Source organism: Lupinus angustifolius, unplaced genomic scaffold (genome assembly GCF_001865875.1).
Source record: "Lupinus angustifolius cultivar Tanjil unplaced genomic scaffold, LupAngTanjil_v1.0 Scaffold_1_420, whole genome shotgun sequence".
Classification (NCBI taxonomy): Eukaryota; Viridiplantae; Streptophyta; class Magnoliopsida; order Fabales; family Fabaceae; genus Lupinus; species Lupinus angustifolius.
In genome coordinates, this window is record NW_017715745.1 from 39,760 (window position 1) to 59,770 (window position 20,011).

The window sequence follows — 20,011 nt, forward strand, 5'->3', positions numbered from 1 at the left end:
ATTAATATATTATATATAATCCTACCTCATCAATCTAATAATTTAAACTATATTTTGTTCAACTTTAATATGTTTATTTAATAACTCAAATTCAATTCGTTTGGTTTATCTTCTTTGTTCCTCATAAATATTTATCGTTTGCAAATTGGTGTATGGATTCTAATTTTTGTATAACGATAAGTTCGACAAACTTGTGAATTGTTCTTTTTTGTATTAGGTGGGTACCTATTGTGCTCCTTTAATACAACTTTTCTTTATTAAAAAAAATTCGCTTGATTTATTTATCTTTTTTATTAAGTTAAATAATAAATCGAGTTTCGAACGAATGTTAAGTTGATTTGATTCATTGTTAACATTATATTCAATTCAACTAAAGCATTTAACCAAAGTTTAATGTGACCGTGATTAACCTAAGTTCAATTAGCAAGTGCACTTAACCTAAGTTTAATGATTATAGTTATGTACATAGATATATTCTATATTTTATACACTTGATAGAAATATTGATGTACATAGCGATATAATATTTCATTTTAATAGATGAAACAACAGTTACTCAAAAGAGCGGTAATAATCTATTTTTTGTGTCATTGTCTTTAAATCACCAGAATCCAAATCCTGTCAAAAAGAAGGCAAATCTTAAATTAATATACTACATTAGAGAATGAAAAAAATAGTGAAAATGATATATTTGATATATTGAAATGTGACTATTTAACTTTTCAAATTAGACTTAACCTTTTAAATTCTTAATCAGAACCCTTAAAAATAAAAAAAGGTTAAATTTCATTTTCACAAAGTGAGTTAACATATATTTATCGACTTTTAGATTAAAGTTTAAATATTGTTAACTTTCATTGATTCAATGACTCTATTATTATATTTGCTATAAAAAGAAACAAATATGCACGCGTGGTGACACTTTTTATGCAATGTTCTTAACAAGGTAGTGAATCTAGTTTGGCATGTTCAAATAATGCACTTTTCTGTACTAAATTCTAAGAAAATTATTCTTCTGTTTATAGGGATACAGTAAAATATAAAGGTAAAACAGCAGTTACATATAAATCGGCAGAGAGAGAAAAGCTGGAACAAGAAGGATACAGAATCATTGGAAACATAGGAGATCAATGGAGTGATATATTGGGCACCAACACAGGCAATAGGACCTTCAAGTTGCCTGATCCACTCTATTACATTGCTTAAGCTCTATAGTTGTGTGAGTTTGAATTACTTAGAGATTCATGTATTTGAAACAAAGTCACATAATATATCACAAAACATTGTTTTCTGTTATGTGGTTCTAATAAAATTTGTCATGTTTTTATAATCATTCTCACTTTTAATTGTCGGTAATTGCATAGGTTATAATAATCATTAACTATGTTAATTATAATGTAACTTAATATAGTTTTAAATAAAATATTAATGATATGTCCTTTGGGTTGTTCAATAATATATTAGTTTCACTTTCAACTAAATGGTTACACTAATTAATGTATGATAATATAAGATGAAAAGATAAACTAGAAAAAAAATTATTTTTTCTTAATTTTCTAAAGTAACAAAATATGAAAAAATAAAAATTATTAAGGGGGCAATTAAAATATTTCTCTATACCAAAACAAAATTCATATTTAATTAGATATCAATAGCAAAGGCATTTTATCAATTAATTCTCATGATTTTTACTAAGATTTGACTATGATTTTTCTCTCTAGTATTAAACTATGATTTTTCTCTAGTCTATAACTAGGATTTATCTATGTTGCTCATCTCACTTACACTTCATTTATCCACCATATTTTTCTTCCTCACAAATTATTTTTATATAGTGAAATGGAGAACGACTTCTTCATAGAATTATAATAAATAATTAAGGTCTGACATATTTCTAAGACATGATTAAAATGTTATATTCATTTTTCTAGGTCGAATTTCATAGTCTTCTAGAATTAATAAATCATTTTAAAATTTTCGAAATGTCATTATTGATTATTTTTAATGGATTATCTATTAAGATTAAATAGTCAATGTCTCCCATCAATTAAAGAGGGATTTCCAACATTTGTCATTTCCTAACTTAACGGTATCATTAATATTGTTTTTTTAACTATTTATTAGCTTCTAGATTGAAACTCTATTGGTCAACAAATCGTTGTTCAATTTAGTCTAGCTCCCCTTACAAATATAATTGGATAACTCTTGGTGGTGAGTATTGGCTTGGATTATCATTGACTTGACTTAATTAATGGAACACATTGCTCCTTATGGTGGTAAATGGATGGATTTTAAATGAATGAAAAAATATTCATCAATTCATGTGAAACATATTTTAAATTATCTAATTCATCTATATTCAAACTTAATATATGGATTCCAATTTATTAATGAGTCCATTTTAATGAATTGGATGAATGAATATTCTTTCCATTTGATTTGTTAATAAAGTATTTTTTTTAAATCATTTGTGAATATTTTTTAAAGCGTATTCTTTTTTTAAAGTTCTTTTTTGAACTTTTAATTTTTTTTGCTATATTCTATAAATATGAGACGTTTAAGGTTCTATGTGTAAACTTTTTAATAGATATTTATATGTGTTATATATTTATGAATAAATTTTTAATATTAATCACATCATTGTATCCTATAATTGATCTCCTTTTAATAAAAAATGAAAGTGAGAGTGAGAGGCTTTATAATAAAATGAGAATTGAGATTGCAAATCAAATTGAAAAGCAATGAACATAGTTTGGGAATAGATATGGAAAAAAAACATGTAGGCTCAGGTAAAATTCGTAAAGGCATGGGTACAACAGGTTTTATAAACGGGTTTTTAAAAATACTCGTAGTACATACGGGTAGGTATGAGTATTGTGGTACATGTGCCAGAGGATACCCGTTATTTATGTGATTACTATATTACCTTTAATTGAAATAAAAAGTACACTAATCCACTACAAAAAAATATCCTGTTAGCCACAGTTATAACCGTGGCTATTGTACCATAAAACCGTGGCAAAATACAACAGCCACGGTTTCCACTACCCTAACAATTACTGGCGTTGCAAAAATTTAGCCACAATCATTTTATGATATAGCTATGTTGGAGGAAGTGTGGTAACAATTCTTTAACCACTGGCTAATGTGAACCATACCCGTGGCTAATTAATACCTTTATTTTATCCACAATTTAGCCCTCGCTAATTATTTATTCAGTTATTTTCACAAATATTCCTCTCCTAATCCTCTCTAATAACCATTATATTCCATAAGCATTAATACTAACAAATTGGACCCAATATCTCAAATTATCATCACCTTCATCTTAAAATAATTCACAAATACATAAGCATTAATAAGTTCACATAATATGTATCATTCAAACCAATTGTTGAAACATTCCAAATTTAGTTTAAAAGAGCATTACATTAATATTTCTATAGTAAAAATTTCACGCATAATCACATGGAACTTCTAGTCTTGCCCGCTTAATCACATGGAACTTCTAGTCTTGCCCGCTTAATCACTTCAGCATCACCTTGAAGGAGTTTTGAGATCTGTGGTCCAATGTAAAATATATGAGATTAAAAATACAATAATGAATGAGTGATTTTTAAAATGAAAGATTGTATGCACTAAAAATTTAGTAAGCAGATGCATCATTTATACAGTTAATTGGTAATTGAAAATCATTAGATTGAGATTATACAAAAACCATATATGTCTGTATCAATATTAGCTATGACTGTTTTTTCACAAAAACTTGCATTTCTCCAAATAGAGTTTGTGGGAATTCTTCCATACTTTTCAAGTCCAAGAAATTCCCATGACCTAGTAGTGTGCAAGCATGTTTTGTTTATTATTACCACATCAATCATGTTATTCTCCAAAACCTTTTAGCAAACGGATAAAACACACACATAAATTATCTGTACAGCAAGCATGTTTTGTTTATTATTACCACATCAATCATGTTATTCTCCAAAACCATTTAGCAAACAGATAAAACACACACACAAATTATCTATACAGCAAGCATGTTTTGTTTATTATTACCACATCAAAACACTTCAAATGCGTTTTCTTGAAGCTTCTCTTTCTCTATCACTTTCGGAACAGCCAATCCTGCAGCTGTACAAACAGGATTTCTACCAAAGGTGTTAAAGTAGTTTCTGCGAGTCAACACTTCAGCAATCTCTGGATTAGTTACAACAACACCAAGAGGAAAGCCATTTCCAATGCTCCACCAGTACCAAAGCCAAAATTATCAAACAAGTCAATAAATATAAGTAGAAGGCAAAGATATTTGTAAAAGGGGACTAGCTAATTTATAATAGACTTATGGTATATGCTAAACTTTCAATTCATGGTAACATAATGTATATATACTTTTAAGGATCATATTAAATACTAAAATGAAATGAAGGCAAATTGTTCAAACAAAACTGCAGAAGTTATTAAATCAATAAGTTTTGTATGGATTTGTTAATTAGGCATAAGAATATCACTTTGTCCCGTGATCACGAAATTGTCTACGTGTTCATCAACTGCAAGCCAAAATGCAAGGATCCCAAGTCTTAGAGCAAGGCCAGCAAGAATATCAATGGAATTGTGCATGCTACAAAAAGACCTAATATTTTTTTATTGCCTTCTAACTTTCTATTCAATAGCCCAATAATAGGAAGTTGCTAAGAATGTAAAATAAATAAAAGATATACCTACGCCAATGAGGGCCACGAAGAAGAAAACAAGGTATACTCCAAGATGATAACATAGGAACCTTGAATTTGAGTATGAGTAAGCACATAAGGCAAAAGGTAGCTGATAAACATCAATTCCAAGAAGAAACATCCATCAACAACAAAAGCAAAGGTTTCATCTTTCTCAATGGACATATTCTTGCTTTGACAAACTATATCCTTCTAATCATGTTACACTGATGATAAAAGTTAGATAAACATATCATTTCAATTACATTGCCAAGTTTTTACTTATTTCATAATTATTTTATCCTAAGTTTTTAATGTGTTGTTGTATCAGTCAATTACAGATAACTTATCTATAGTAAAGGTGTGATGCCAACTTATTATCAATAATGCTTCATCAGTTTGATATAAGAAATTCAATAAAAGCAATAAGCTAGGTGTTGGTAAAGTGATAATCTTTATCAGCATAAGCAATGGGTGCTGAGTACATGCCAAAAAGGCAAATTAAAAATTACACAAGATCTTATTAACTACTTAAGGAATAAAATATAACTTTTATTATAGAAAAGTGCACATGTAATAGACACATTATATATTACCTTACCAGATTCAAGCAATATAGTTTCATATTCACCAACAACTCCAAGCAATATAATTTTAAGATGTGTCTTGTCCTAGCTTTGATGGATGACTTTGTGTAAGTAACAAGTCTTTAGCATGTTTTCACTTCTTTCATTTTTGTATCTGCAGAATGTCATTCAATTCAATTATGCCACTTTTTAAATAAAAAGGTATGATGAAATAGCATACGTGAACGTGTTTTTGAATATATGGATTGTGATTTGTGTTGTGACTATGAGACATTGTTCGTCTTAGTAATTTTGTTCTTCTAAGGTCCCATATGCAGAAACATTTTTTTTCTGCAACTGTTCAACAGAGCAATATATTTGTTTTAACTACTTGACATCCAATCCAAGGAAAATTATGGGTAGAAGAAATCAACTTTTCTGTTGATGTCCCAATTCTGCAAGCAATGGATAATTTTCTTCCATTTTTTGTAACGATTTTTTCATTCATACATCAAACGCTATCTAGAACATAACTAATCAAATAGTATGACCATAACTACTGCTACAAAAACTAGGAATGGAAATCATCTTGAACATATTTCCTTTGTCTCCTAATCACGAAAGAGTTATCCAAAGTTGGAAATAACAACTGATCAATGTTCAAACATTAGTTATAGTGAATCAACTATCATAAAATACATTAAAAAGTTTGAGGCGACTTATAACAACAGCAAATTAAAGCATTTTTCCATTAGGTATGGTAGGCTACATGGATCAATCATGCATATAACCAACTCATCTAAGGAAACTAAAACATAATTATTCAAATAACTCAATCATAAATATGCTACAAAAACCAGGTAGAAAAATCATGTTGAAACAATGTCCATCTTCCTATATACATAGAGCTATCCAAAGTTGCAAATTATAACTAATCCATCATCAAGCGATGTTCACAGTATAGAGTAATTGTGATTGATGTTATGTTATTGTGAGAGTGAAAGCTAAAAACAAACATAACACTCCATAATTTATATATATCATCATATACTTTGAACATCACTGAATTAAAATGGTTTTAAATTGTGGAATGCATTTACAGATACATACCCTTGAGGCATCAGTGGTAGAAAATGATGTGGTTCCAATTTGATGATGGTTATCTTAACCATTCAGCCTCATTCCTAAATATGATTCAACAACGGCGGCACCTGAACGAATGAAATATACTACCCTCACCTCCAACGCCACAACCACCAAAAGCAACGCCACTTCCCCATTCACCATGGGAATACTCCGCACCTCATTCTCATTCTTCATCACCCACCGCGACATGCTACACATTGAAGAATAAACCTGAAACAAGAACAACACAAAGAACAAAAGCACCAAGTTAAAAACGACGCGACGAGGGACAAAACGACATCATAATGTGATGCGAGGTGAAAGATCAGAGTAACTAAGAGCAAAATCCAACTATCAAGTGGTACGACGATGAAGGTTTCATGAGGAATCTCGCCACCATGGTTACGAGCTTCGTGCTTTGGCTTGAATGACGAAACCCTGGGAATGGTGAAGATCCAATAGAAGAGGCAATTGAAGGCTATAAGTACTTGAAGTTATTGAAGTAAATGGAGTTATTGAAGGATTTATACCCAAAATATGCAAAATGGCTATTTGTGCAATTTTTTCTTAGAAAGAAAAGTAAAAAAAAAGGAATGGAGAAGGAGAGAGAGCTCTATTGGACCGTATATGTTAGAGTAGCAAGTGGATGAGTTTCACCAATAAGTTAGTGTGGCCCATTAACCGTGGCTAGTAAGATCTTTCCCTGTAGTGATCTAACCTTCATTATACTATAATTTATATCTTTTTTATTTTACTTTGTTCACATCTTTAATTGAATTTGAAGGTGAAACACCCTACAAATATCATTACATGTGTAGAAACACACATATCTTGTAAAGAAAAATATAATTTTTGGGTTAAGGAAATGAGAACAACAAATCACACAAATAGAAATCTCTCATATATTTCACATTTTTGTTAAATGTTCAATCAAACGGCATACAAATAATTAAGTTTTCATCTCATGCGAAATATAATAGAAGTAAGAAGTTAGAAATTCATTAATAATGTAGGAAACTCACAGATATCTGTTGTACCTGTGTGTACCAAAAAATACTCGTGAAAAAACCCACATACGGGTATCCGTATGGTACGGACGGGTATGTGTAATGATCTCATATTTCAAAACAGCTAGCGGGTAGCTACTACTCGTGCACACTTGTGCCCTTTGCCATCTCTATTTATGAATGTTTATTTTTTGGATAGGATTATATATTCACCCAAATGAATATATTCATTGATATGCTTCCAAATGGATATCTATTAGATATAATTGATGAATTCAAATTCATCTATTATTAAAATTATCTATTAAATTATATTCATTTAATTTTATTAGATGTAACATATAGATTTTGGATCGATTTAAATTTCTCTAATTTGGATGAATTATGTATAATCTTATCACCTATGCTATTCACTACTTTGTCATAAAGACTTTCAGAGTAAGGATCCCAATAGAACTTACATACTACTAGTCACTTAAATACTATTAGAATGGTCAATATTTCATCTACTTATTTATAATAGTAGGATAAATATTCATCCTCATATCTTTTGATCAACAATTTTTAAAGATTAATTTAGAACACTCTAGCACTATTACTTGGACGGTTGATGAAAATTCATCTAGAAAATTTTAATACAAAATTGAACTATAATTACTATAATTATTATAGAATAGTTTAGAGAATGCATTAATGATGAACTCTGTAAAACTGTATAGAAAAGGTATGAAGCATCAATAATATCTTTAAATAAATGCTTAAATAAAGGCATTGATTGGTGATTCATACATTTTCTTATAATGAACTGTGTAGAATCCATGAATACGTATGTAGGTTTAATGTATGTATCACAAGCCAATGTACACAAGTTTATATGATGTTGTTGGTGCAGCGGAAGTGATCGTTACACAGCGTTGGCCACAAGCAATCAAGTAAAGGACATACTAGTAAATAGAATAGAAGAAACAAGAGAATTTGTTAACGGGGTTCAGCCAATTGTGCCTATGTCCCCAGGAGCGCTGAGCGGCTACCAATATATTATTAGATAATAAGGATTACAAACCCTAACACACCCATGGGCCCACCTGCCCATGAAGTGTTTCTATTAGGTGCTTATATCTGGTGCACATTATAACAAGGGACCTGAGTCCAATATATAACATTGATTACTCTACTCTATTCCAATATTAGACAATGTGGGACTAATACAATAACATATTTAAAACATTCCCAACAGATGTTGATATCATTCAAATATAATTTATATATATGAATATTCAATTTTGTCCGACCTATTTGAAAAATGTTAAAAAAAATTCAAAACAACAAAATAATATTAAAAAATTGAAAAGAACTTTTTTTTTGAGATGTATCAAAACCAATTTTCATCTTCTTTAACTGGTCGATTTTTATCATAGGTTCAATATGGAGTATAAAAAAACTTTTGGGTTATCAGTGGTTTTATTTTGAAGTTATTAATATATATTATTAATATTCAAAAGAAATAAAAACTCTTGGGTTTCTCACTTTTTTGCATCTCTTATAAATATTTTTAGTGTTATTAGAAGGATATAAAAGGATTAGGCGGTTCTTTCTTACTACCAAGTATCATTCTTCGTATGGGTAACGAACTAATCTCTTTCACAATGTGTGGATGTCCCTCCCAACAAATGTCAATCCATTGAATTAAACTCATAACATTTTAATTAAGGATCTAGTGGGGCTTGTCCGTTTAAAGAAAAGAAGATTAGAAGTGGTAGTGGCAGATACAAGAGGCGAAAAAAATAGTGATAACGTGCAAAAGAAAGGAGAGAGTGAAATGGTTCTCTTTCCTTTTGGAGTATGGGATCAGGTTTTATAGATAATGTTATACTTGCTCTAAAATAACACCATCTCTTCTCCTCTTTGTTCTCAAAAGTCCATCCATTTTGTCAAATAAATCCTTTTTTAAGCTTTTGATACCTCAACAATTGTGTCACACTCACACCCTTCTCAATGTTTCATGTCATCAATGCATATGCACATATAATATTCCTATCAAGTGATTATTCCTAACGCGTTTGCAAGTGTTTTGACACTAACTGATAACTCAAGGTATACTTTATTATATTTTATGATATGGACAAATTCTCATCCTTTTCATTCCAATGCTACTTGTTTTATTCATCTAATATTAACAAAAAAAACCGTTTTACTAGACATTCTTGTCTAATTAGTTTTGCTCTATCCTCCTCCTCCAAGTAATAATGTGTTATATAGTGTCAAATCTTTATGATTGGTTCTACCTAATTAAAATTATTAAATATTATTAATTCAATCAAAAATCAAACCAATTAATCCATTTTAAACTCAGAATCATGTTATCTTGACTTTTCTATTGTATATATGAACACGTAAGAGTAAGATGAACTTTTGTGAGACATAGAAATAAAATATTTTGTTCATTTAAATAAAATTTTCAGTATAAAGTCTATGTGATTAGCAATGATATACTTTTAATATGGATGGACGGGGTGCTAATACTTTTCTCAGTCCATAATTTACTCGCGAGCTTATAATATTAGTTCAGAGGCCATTTTATCCGATTTGCTCATAAAGAAAGTTTTCTACGATTTAACTACAAAAAACATAGTGACAATTCCAAATTTTCTTGAAAAGATTAAAATCTCATCCTAAGTTGTAGAGTCATGTCTTCCAACCAAAAATTGGATTAATATTATGATATTGTCATTGAATTTACCAACGAAAAATTCACCATCTTTATGAGATCAAATCTCTAGTTATTTATTGGAAATTAAAGATTAATAAAATAGAAAAAGATTATGGATAAGTAAAATACTTAATGCAAACTCGTTCATCTAACAATGCGAGAGAATAACTATAGAGCCCTAATAAGCCAACAAGAATTGGCTACATGGACGAACGATCCTATGTGAGTGAGGCAAGTATACCACACTGGACCCATAGTTAATGGGATCCTGATTTTTATATACACAATTAATTTTTATTATCATAGTTTTAATTATTATAAAAAACATCATTCGACAAGAAAAGTTCACTTTTGTTTTTATTAATTATTACATTCCACATATGAATTTATTTAATATGTTGTTGATTATGGTGATTATTTGATTTTATTATTCTAGTTGATGTAGAGTTAAAATTAAAATAAGCTTAGGGTGAATAAACTAGGAGACAATTCAAGATCCATTAAGAAGGTGAACAAAACTAAAAAATATATTTGGCTCAAGTGTCCAACTAGTAATAATAATAAATGAACAACAAAAACAAATTTACCACAGGTCCTCCCGATTTCCAGAAGACTTTTTTCTTTATAAGTTAATGTAAATCATTTTACCTAATTAAATTATTTTTATAAATAATCACTACGTTAGAGTTGGAGTTCAATGATGCACATGTTAGATATATAACAGCACTTTTGAGCGTTGTATCTATGAGCACAGTAGAATATTGACATGATTTAATAGCGCATATACTGGTGTTGTTCTTCCTCCAACAAGCGCTGTTATATATTATATTAATCATATACAAAAATATCGTCTAAAAGGATGTTGTTGTATATGATTAATACAAAAACGCTCTCCATAGAGCATGCGATGTTGATTACCTACATATACAATTATCAACAATACATATATATTCTAAACAGCAGAGACACATATTAATATAACACGAGGAATATTTGATGAGCAATATTGTATAACAAAAGCAAAAATTTGAAGATTACACAAATTGAACAGTTATATATGTTGCCAAAATACAATGCTCAGGACTCAAAATAAAGCTGAAAATTAATAATGTTCATGAAGTTTGCACAACCATCCAAAAGACAAACAACAAAAAAGAAATTAACATCAACAATTGTTCATTCTTCAAAGTGCCCCTCAGACGAAGAAATCCTCTATGTGCATAATAGAATTAAGATATTCTACATAGTCAGGGTCATCGGCCCCTATAGCCGTTAAGAATTGCTGCAAAAAACAAGAATAGAAAAAATAGATTGAATATTGAAGATATAAAGATTAAACATTCAAATCTAGTAAAAAATTGAACATAGAGATTGTAGATTGCATGTAGTATGACAAAAGTGATATACACATTCTGTTTTAGGAATATCACATATGGGCTTCTCTTTCTCAATTGGTTTACTGCCCTAAACAAACGTAGCAATTAACATAATCTTCTTTTAATGTGTGCAGAGAACATGAAGAAGAGTAAAACATGTTAATAGGTATTTTACCTGAGTACATGAAGAAGACGAAATAACACATTCACTGTAAGATTCATAACATTTGGTGATGTCCAAGATGTAAATGGAAAACAACTTGTTACTATTAATTAGGAAAATGGAAAAGCATTAAAAAATAATACAAGATGAATAATGAAACAAAAAAAATGAATGACCTCTACAAAAATAGTTCAATCTCTGGTAAATTGAATCATTGATATAAAGTTTAGAATCATACAATGTATTCCATATGGACATAGGATAACCTTCTGCCACAATTTGTGGGTTAGATAAATAATTTGTGTTAAAAAAACTTATTCATTAAAAAAATTGAAGAAAAAATATTTAGAGACATACCTTCTACTTCCCTTGTCTTTGCTAGGGTCAAAACCACAACAATACGACCAACTTTGTGATTTTCTATGACATCATAAATCATGTTGCAAATTATTCCCTAAGAGTGCACTTTAAGTTGTTACCCCTACAACATTTTTTTAAAAACCAGAGCATGCCACAAATTTTGAATGGTAAGATTTGGTTATGCAAAAGATAACCTTAAGTCCCTATTGGTTAAAACCACCTTCTTACAGGTAGAGTCTGTCTGGGCCATCTCATTAACAACAAACTCGCCAATGACTTCTAAGAAAACAAATAAATTATATTATATGCAGATATCTGATTATAAATTGAATGAATGTATATAAAAATTACCTATGACAAAGATTTTAAGCACAAATTCGGTCAAGATATCTTCAAATGCAGTAAAATGATAAATATGGTTTGGAATACTACAAAGCTCTTTATGTATCAATATTTTTCCTTCTTGAAATATTAGTTTGTAAGGATGGTTACAGCATCAATATTGTGCATCATTGAGAACAACATCAAAGTTTTCAGCAATATAACTAAAACCATCTTTAAGTTGAGATTCCCATTGTGAAATATGAAAATCCTTTACAACAACCTCAATTATATCCCCTTGTTACATAAACATATTATGATCCAAAAAAGGTATAAATAAGGAATTAAAAAGGAACCCTAAAAATTAAAGCACCTTCCAATTAATGGAAGTCATCACAAGTGAAGGAGCTACATATATTTCAACTTGCCAAAGACTTGTAATTCTTATTTTCAGCTTCTAAGTATCTATCGCGCCCCGATTTTCGACGACACGACTTTATTAGAGTCGCCACTACATTTTATGGTAAAAAATGTAGAAAACTATTTTAAGCCCAATTACATTGGGCTTTGGATTTTTGATATCTAAGTTCAGGAGTTGGTTACAATATAGGGAAAGTATTAACACTCTATTCATCCGCCTTAGGTGGTACCCTTCATTTAAATTATATGACTTTATTATATTTTAAATTTATTTGGTTATTTAATTAATTATATGAAAGGGAAATTTTATTTATTTTTATTGTGCCTGACAATATGAACTTTGGTCATACATATCCCAATTTAGATAGCGAATCAAGACATACGTAGTTCTATAGTAAAAAACGTTTTTTGGTTGGGCATTTTAATTAAGGACATAAACGGCGTAGTGTGACTGTCCGAATGGTGAGTTGAGAGAAAAGAGGCCTAGACCGTCCATCCATCCTTTATATGGTTGACAAATTTTATTAATGAAAATACTTATTTTTTGTGTCTTCACGAAAAGTGTTTTAATCGATTGTTAATTTAATTGAAAATGATATTTTTATTGATTTTGGGAATTAATCAAGTGAAAGGAAGCGGCGTAGCGCGATCTTTCGAAGACGAGTTAAGAAGAAAGAAGCCTACAAAGCGAGCGTCTCTCTATCTTTCATTAATTCCTAAAATTATTTCGTTCTAATGAATATTTTTAATAATTTTATTAATAATTATTTTTGTTATAAAAATCTGATTAATCATAATTATGTAAAGAGATTTAATTAACCGTCAAAAGTCATAAAAAATGGATTGGTTAGTTGCTATTTATAAGGGATTTTCTTGTTGCTTTTGTGTTTATTTTTTATCTCAAAAGATACTATTATTTGTCATTATTGTTAAAATTATAGTAATTTAAGAATTACTTACAGAAAAACAAATTAACCTTTGAATCATTAAGGTACATTATATTGGTGAACTAACAAAAGAATGAAAGAAATATAAAGAACGAATATCTGGTTGCACTAAATAAATATGAAATTTGCAATGTCGGAACTTAAATCAGCGTGTAACTAGCATGAGAATTAAAGAACACGTGGTAGTGGGCGATTGACGGAGGTGAAACACATCGCGCGTCGGGACACGTGGCACCACTTGGTTGGTTGACTGTGGGGGTGCACGCTGTCGAAGCGTGATCTTGGTTGCATGCAATCCCGTGTCCTTACATGTAAAATAATCAGCTGGGGCCGGTTACAATAAAATGGGCCACGTTTTTCCTTTTGATTGGATGGAATTTTGGTCAACGTGAGGAGGGGCATGGTAAGCAGATCAGGGCTGAGATTTGAAAGTGAGGCGAGTGCAAGATGCAACTATGCGCACGAATGCACTAGATATTTTGGATATGAATTTTTTACTCTTTCTCTCATTGTGGCAGAATGCTTTTTGGCCAGAGTATTTTCCAGACTTTTCAGTGTTTCTAGTGTCCTCTTTTCACTAGGGAGGGCGCACTATTTATAATGTTAACAACAAATCTTTTTTAAATCATTGGTAAATCAAATTTACCAAAACTTTGGCTAGGATTAAAGTCTAAAATGTGAGAGGATTTCTAATATATTAATGCACAAAATCATCCTTTATTTACCCAAGCTTGTTATTTTAGGAAATAGATAGTATGTATGAATTTCATTTTTTTTTCATGACTTTCATTTTTTTTCCATGAATTTCAACACATGTAAAAATTGTAATTTATAAATTCAAATCCTGATCTTTATTAAATAAATTCGAATTTTTATTTATTTTTAAAAAATAAAAAAATTGGATTAAATATTGTTGAGTTTGAGGCCATCAAAAAGTATATTTCATGATTAGTAAATTTTTTTATAAAGAGTCTAAAAATCATTATAATACTCCTAATGAGTAAAAATAATTATTTGACCAAAAAATAAAGTTGTTCGATTAAAAATAATTATTTGACCAAAAAATAAAGTTGTTCGAAATCCTTTTCCCTAGATAAGATATTTAATTGATTCTAAACTATCTTAATATTATTGCATTATTCAATGATAGGTGGAAGTAATCTTTTTAAATTTTATAACCAATCACAAAAGATATTTAATATCCAATCTCAATATTATTTTTCTAATACAATTGTGATTCTTACCTTACTCATATTGAGATGCAATCAATTTGATATGATTTGTGTTTTTTATAATACAATCTCGTATTTGATTTTTGAATCCTTAAATATTTACTTATTATCAAGGGGATTCACACAACTTAATCAAATTGATATGATAAGATTCAAATTACATATTATCAAATCTTTAATTTATATGATAATACAACCAAATCTTTAATTCATTCATCTTTTATTTTTATTTATTTATTATTATTATTTTAGAATAACTTTGAAAAATCATTTTTTGAGAATTCAATTACTTTGAATTTGAATTTTTGGTTAACCTAATCACTTAGATTTAGGAACCTTATTATAATTGGTTTGACTTTTATATTTTTAGCTTTGTTATTTTAGTTAATATGATCACTTAGATTTAGGAACCTTAACAACTGGTTTAATTTTATTATTTTCATAAAACCATTTTTTTTTCAATTCTGTTATTTTTATTTAAAAAGGTTTTGTGCCTTTTCTGGGTCGGCCAAAAATGGGTGTTCATAGTATCCTTAGAGGCACTTACATATTTGATGAAATTCACTTTGTGTGCCATGACTAATTATAAAAGGAGACAATGAAGACATATTAGACAAATACAAATACAAATCACTGAATATAATAGGCATAGAGAAGTAGTTGAACCCATTACTGTGATCGGTTGAGAAGGAAACAATAAATATCTTACACGACTTGGTAGAACCACAAATTATATATAGATTCAAATGGAAAGAGAATTGATATCGCCGTCCTTGACAGATGTGCAATACACATCACGTAGCAACCAAACAAAGAATATGTATAGACATGTATTTGTGTAATGATAGCAAAAGAACTTTGGCAAACGAAGAGGCATAAATGAGACAATATCGTCTAGGTCAAGTATTCCACTATTAATTTTTCTGATATGTAAACGTCGTTTTCAATCAACAACACACATTTTAGAAAGCGTTGTTGATATGTCATATTCAACATCGCTCACTCAAGAGAGTGTTGTTGATATGACATCTTCAACAACGCTCCTTTAAGCAACTTTTGACACTTAAATGTCGTATTATATCAACAACGCTCATTTAAGAAAGTGTTGTTACTATGTCATAATCAACAGTGCTCTCTCAATTTTGTGTTGTTGAATATATGTAAATTAAGTTAAGCAATATAAGTTAGCTCTTGGTTCTAGGAATAGTATTAAGTTGTTCAATAGTTTTCTCTCCATGTAAAAAGGATCCATTCATTTGATCAAAGTGAGGTTATTCATTGTTAACTTTGTGATCTTCATCTTTACCTTCTTCTCATCTCTTCCTTTGTTCATGGCTTATAAACTTTCATATGGTATCAGAGCACCCTTGTGAGGGTGATTTTTCTGCGCCATTCTTGTCTAGAAGCCTTCCTTTCATCTTCTTCTAACCTGCCAATTTGCTTTTTCTCCTTTTTATTTTCTGCGAACATCAAATGGCCAATCATCAAACAAATCCTATTCTTGATCCAACCAGTCCATACTACATGCATCCGAATGAAAACACAGGATCCTCATTAGTTTCATCTATCCTGAATGGGGAGAATTACCATTCTTGGTCAAGAGCAATGACAATGGCATTGGAAACCAAAAACAAACTGGAATTTGTTGATGGAACACTAACCAAGCCACCACCACATGATCATATGTTTGCAGCTTGGAAAAGGTGTAACAACCTTGTGGTGTCTTGGCTTAATCACTCAATTGAGCCCTCGATCGTGCAGAGTGTGGTATGACTCGAAACAACACTAAAAATATGGGCAGACCTTCATCAAAGATACCATCAGGGTGATGTATTCAGAATTTCAGAACTTATTGGAGAAATTCATTCAATTAAGCAAGGAAACTTGTCCATTAAAGCCTTCTACACTCAGATGAAAGGTCTATGGCAACAACTTGACAATTATAGACCAATTCCACCTTGCTTCTGTGAAAACAAGTGCAATTGCACCATTCCTACCATTCAAATTACACAGAGAATGATTATGTGATTTGCTTCTTGAGGGGTTTGAATGAAAAATTCACCTCTGTCAGATCACAGATCATGCTCCATGATCCATTGCCTCCAATCAACAAAGTATTCTCAACCTTAGTTTAACAAGAAAGATAGATGCAGCTTGAAGTTTTGAAATTTTCTGCAAGTTTCAGCAACAATAATGAAACAAGAAAAAGAGGAAGAGGAAGAGGATACAGAGGTATAATTGGAAGCAGGCGTGGTACACAAGGATGAAATGGAACTTCTAGAAGAGGCAGAGGACATAAGACTTGCACCTTTTGCAGAAGAACTGGTCATACTATTGACACATGCTACAAAAAACAAGGTTTCCCCCCAAGCTATCAAATAGGAACAAGAAACATCAACAACTATATAGGACTAGCAAGATCAAATACTTTAGAAGAACAACAAGATATTGTGGACTTAACTTTCAAAGAAGATCACTCTGATCCTATCTTGGCATTCACACCAGCTCAACACAGTGCATTGAAAAGTTTGATACATGAATCAATGAGTCAATCAAAACATAGCACAAATCAAGTGACATCCAATTCCATCACTGCCACAGAACAACATAAGACTTCAAGTAACTCATCCAATACCTCTTCATACATATCAAAATCTGCTATATGGGTCCTTGATACAGGAGCAACATGCCATGTTTGTTGCTCACTGTCTTTGTATCAAAATTTTAAGAGGATTAAGCCTCTTCTGATCACCTTACCAAATGGCAATCAAGTTATTGCTTATTACTCAGGAACTGTTGTTTTCTCAAATGATCTTCACCTTACCAATATGTTGTATGTTCCTGTTTTCACTTTTAATTTGATTTGATTATCTAAACTTACCACCTATCTAGGACGCAACCTAATTTTTACCACCAATCATTGCCAATTTCAGGACATTCACTCCTTGAAGATGATTGGTGCAACTAAGCTAGAAGGAGGATTGTATGTGTTAACTGAATCAACCAAGAATTATGCCAAACCTCACCATGTTAATGCTCATATTAGCTACAATGATTGTAATCTTTGGCACTAGGCTAGGCCATTTGTCTCATAACAAAATGAACACTATGCAAACTATGTTTCCCTTTGTGAAATGCAATAAAAATGCTAATCCCTGTGAAATTTGTTATTTGGCTAAGCAAAAGATGCTACCATATTCTATCAGTACTACCAAATTTACTAATGTTTTTGAATTGATTCATATAGATATATGGGGTCTTTTATCCACTCTTTTCACTTTGGGCATAGATATTTTCTTACAATTGTTGATGACAAAAGTAAATTCACTTGGACTTTCTTTATGAAAAAAAATCTAACACAAATCAGCTTATTAGAGGTTTTGTTTCTTGTATTGACACTCAATTTAATTTGAGAATTAAAGCCATTAGAAGTGACAATGGCAAAGAGTTTCTTATGCATGACTTCTATCACTGCACATGATTCGTGGTCTTGACATACACACTCCTCACACAAATTACCCCATCTCCAAATCCCTTTCCTACAACATTCTGTCCCAAAAACATAAGCATTTCTCTCTAGTTATATCCATTGATCAAACAACTACCCACTATGCAGAAGCTATCAAACATAAGTGTTGGCATAAAGCTATTCAAGCTGAATTAAAAGCCTTAGCTAGCAACAATACTTGGACCCTGACCAGTCTTCCTAATGATAAGAAGACTATAAGGTGTAAATGGGTTGTTAAAATTAAACACAACCCTTGTGGATCAATAGAGAGATACAAAGCTAGATTAGTTACCAAAGGATTCAATCAAACTTAAGGGGTTGACTATATGGACACCTTTAGTCATGTAGTAAAAATGACAACTATAAGAGTGCTTCTATGTCTTGTTACTACGTACAATTGGCACCTACATCAGCTTGACATAAATACAACATTCCTTCAGGCTGATCTCAAAGAAGAAATGTACTTGAAAATCCCTCAAGGTCTCTACAACAATGATTCCAACCTTGTATGCAATTTGGAAAAATCCATCTATGGCCTAAAGCAGGCAAGCAGTGACATGAGAAGCTAACATGCACATTTGTTCAAATAGGTTATGTTAAATCTTCCTCTGACTATTCATTGTTTATTAAGAACACTAACACAGGCTTCACATCCATTTTAGTCTATGTGAATGATCTGATTTTGGCAGGAAATGATCTGCAACAAATATCTCACACCAAGACTATACTTAACTACAAATTCAGTATTAAGGACATTGGTGAACTCAAATTCTTCCTGGGAATGGAGGTTGTTAGGACCACTAAGGGCATATCTCTATATCAAAGGAAATACGCACTCGATCTTCTAGAGGAAATAGGGCTCTTGGGAGCCAAACCAACATCAACCCCAATGGAATACAACATGAAACTTCACTCCAAGTCAGGAACTCCTCTTGTAGATATCACATCCTATAGAAGATTAATAAGAATATTGTTATAATTGACACACACCAGGCCATATATCTCTTTTGCAGTTGGATTCTTGAGTCAATACCTTGCTAATCCTAGTGACCTTCATCACAAAGCAACAATAAGAATCATGAGGTACCTCAAGAACTAACCAGGGCAAGGACTGTTCTTTCCAAGCAACAACAGCACTGTCATAAAGGGTTACTCGGATTGGGCAACATGTTTAGATACTCAAAAATCTGTAACTGGATGGTGCTTCTTTCTAGGGACAACTTTGGTTTCATGGAAAAGTAAAAGACAAAGCACTATTTCCATATCTTCTTTTGAGGCCGAATACAGGGCACTTACCATGGCAACTTGTGAGGCACAATGGTTAACCTATTTGTTAAGAGATCTTGGAATTCCTCATCCAAATCCAATAAGTATATTATGTGATAACAATTCAGCACTCTAAATTACAACAAATCCAGTTTTTCATGAGTGAACCAAGCACATCGAAATCGATTGCCATGTTGTTCATGAACGAGTTCAAGATAAGACTATTCATCTTCTACCTATCTCCTCTACAGATCAACTTGCTAATATTCTCATGAAATCTCTTTCTCCTCTCCCTTTT

At 30.9% G+C, this 20,011-nt stretch overlaps 1 protein-coding gene across 2 annotated transcripts in view; it reads left to right on the plus strand.

The window, feature by feature from the left end:
• Positions 1-18,156, plus strand: part of LOC109336919 (stem 28 kDa glycoprotein-like) — a 19,684-nt gene extending 1,528 nt beyond the window's left edge. Inside the window, exons 3-5 of one of the 2 annotated variants that reach the window (XM_019573754.1) lie at positions 1,026-1,246; positions 11,642-11,645; positions 18,146-18,156. In XM_019573754.1, coding sequence (XP_019429299.1) covers positions 1,026-1,206 — 181 coding nt within the window. In that variant the 3' untranslated portion in view covers positions 1,207-1,246; positions 11,642-11,645; positions 18,146-18,156. Of the gene's footprint in view, positions 1-1,025; positions 1,334-11,641; positions 11,646-18,145 lie in introns of those variants that run through there. The other variant, XM_019573753.1, reaches the window with a different exon arrangement.
• Positions 18,157-20,011: the final 1,855 nt, after the last annotated feature.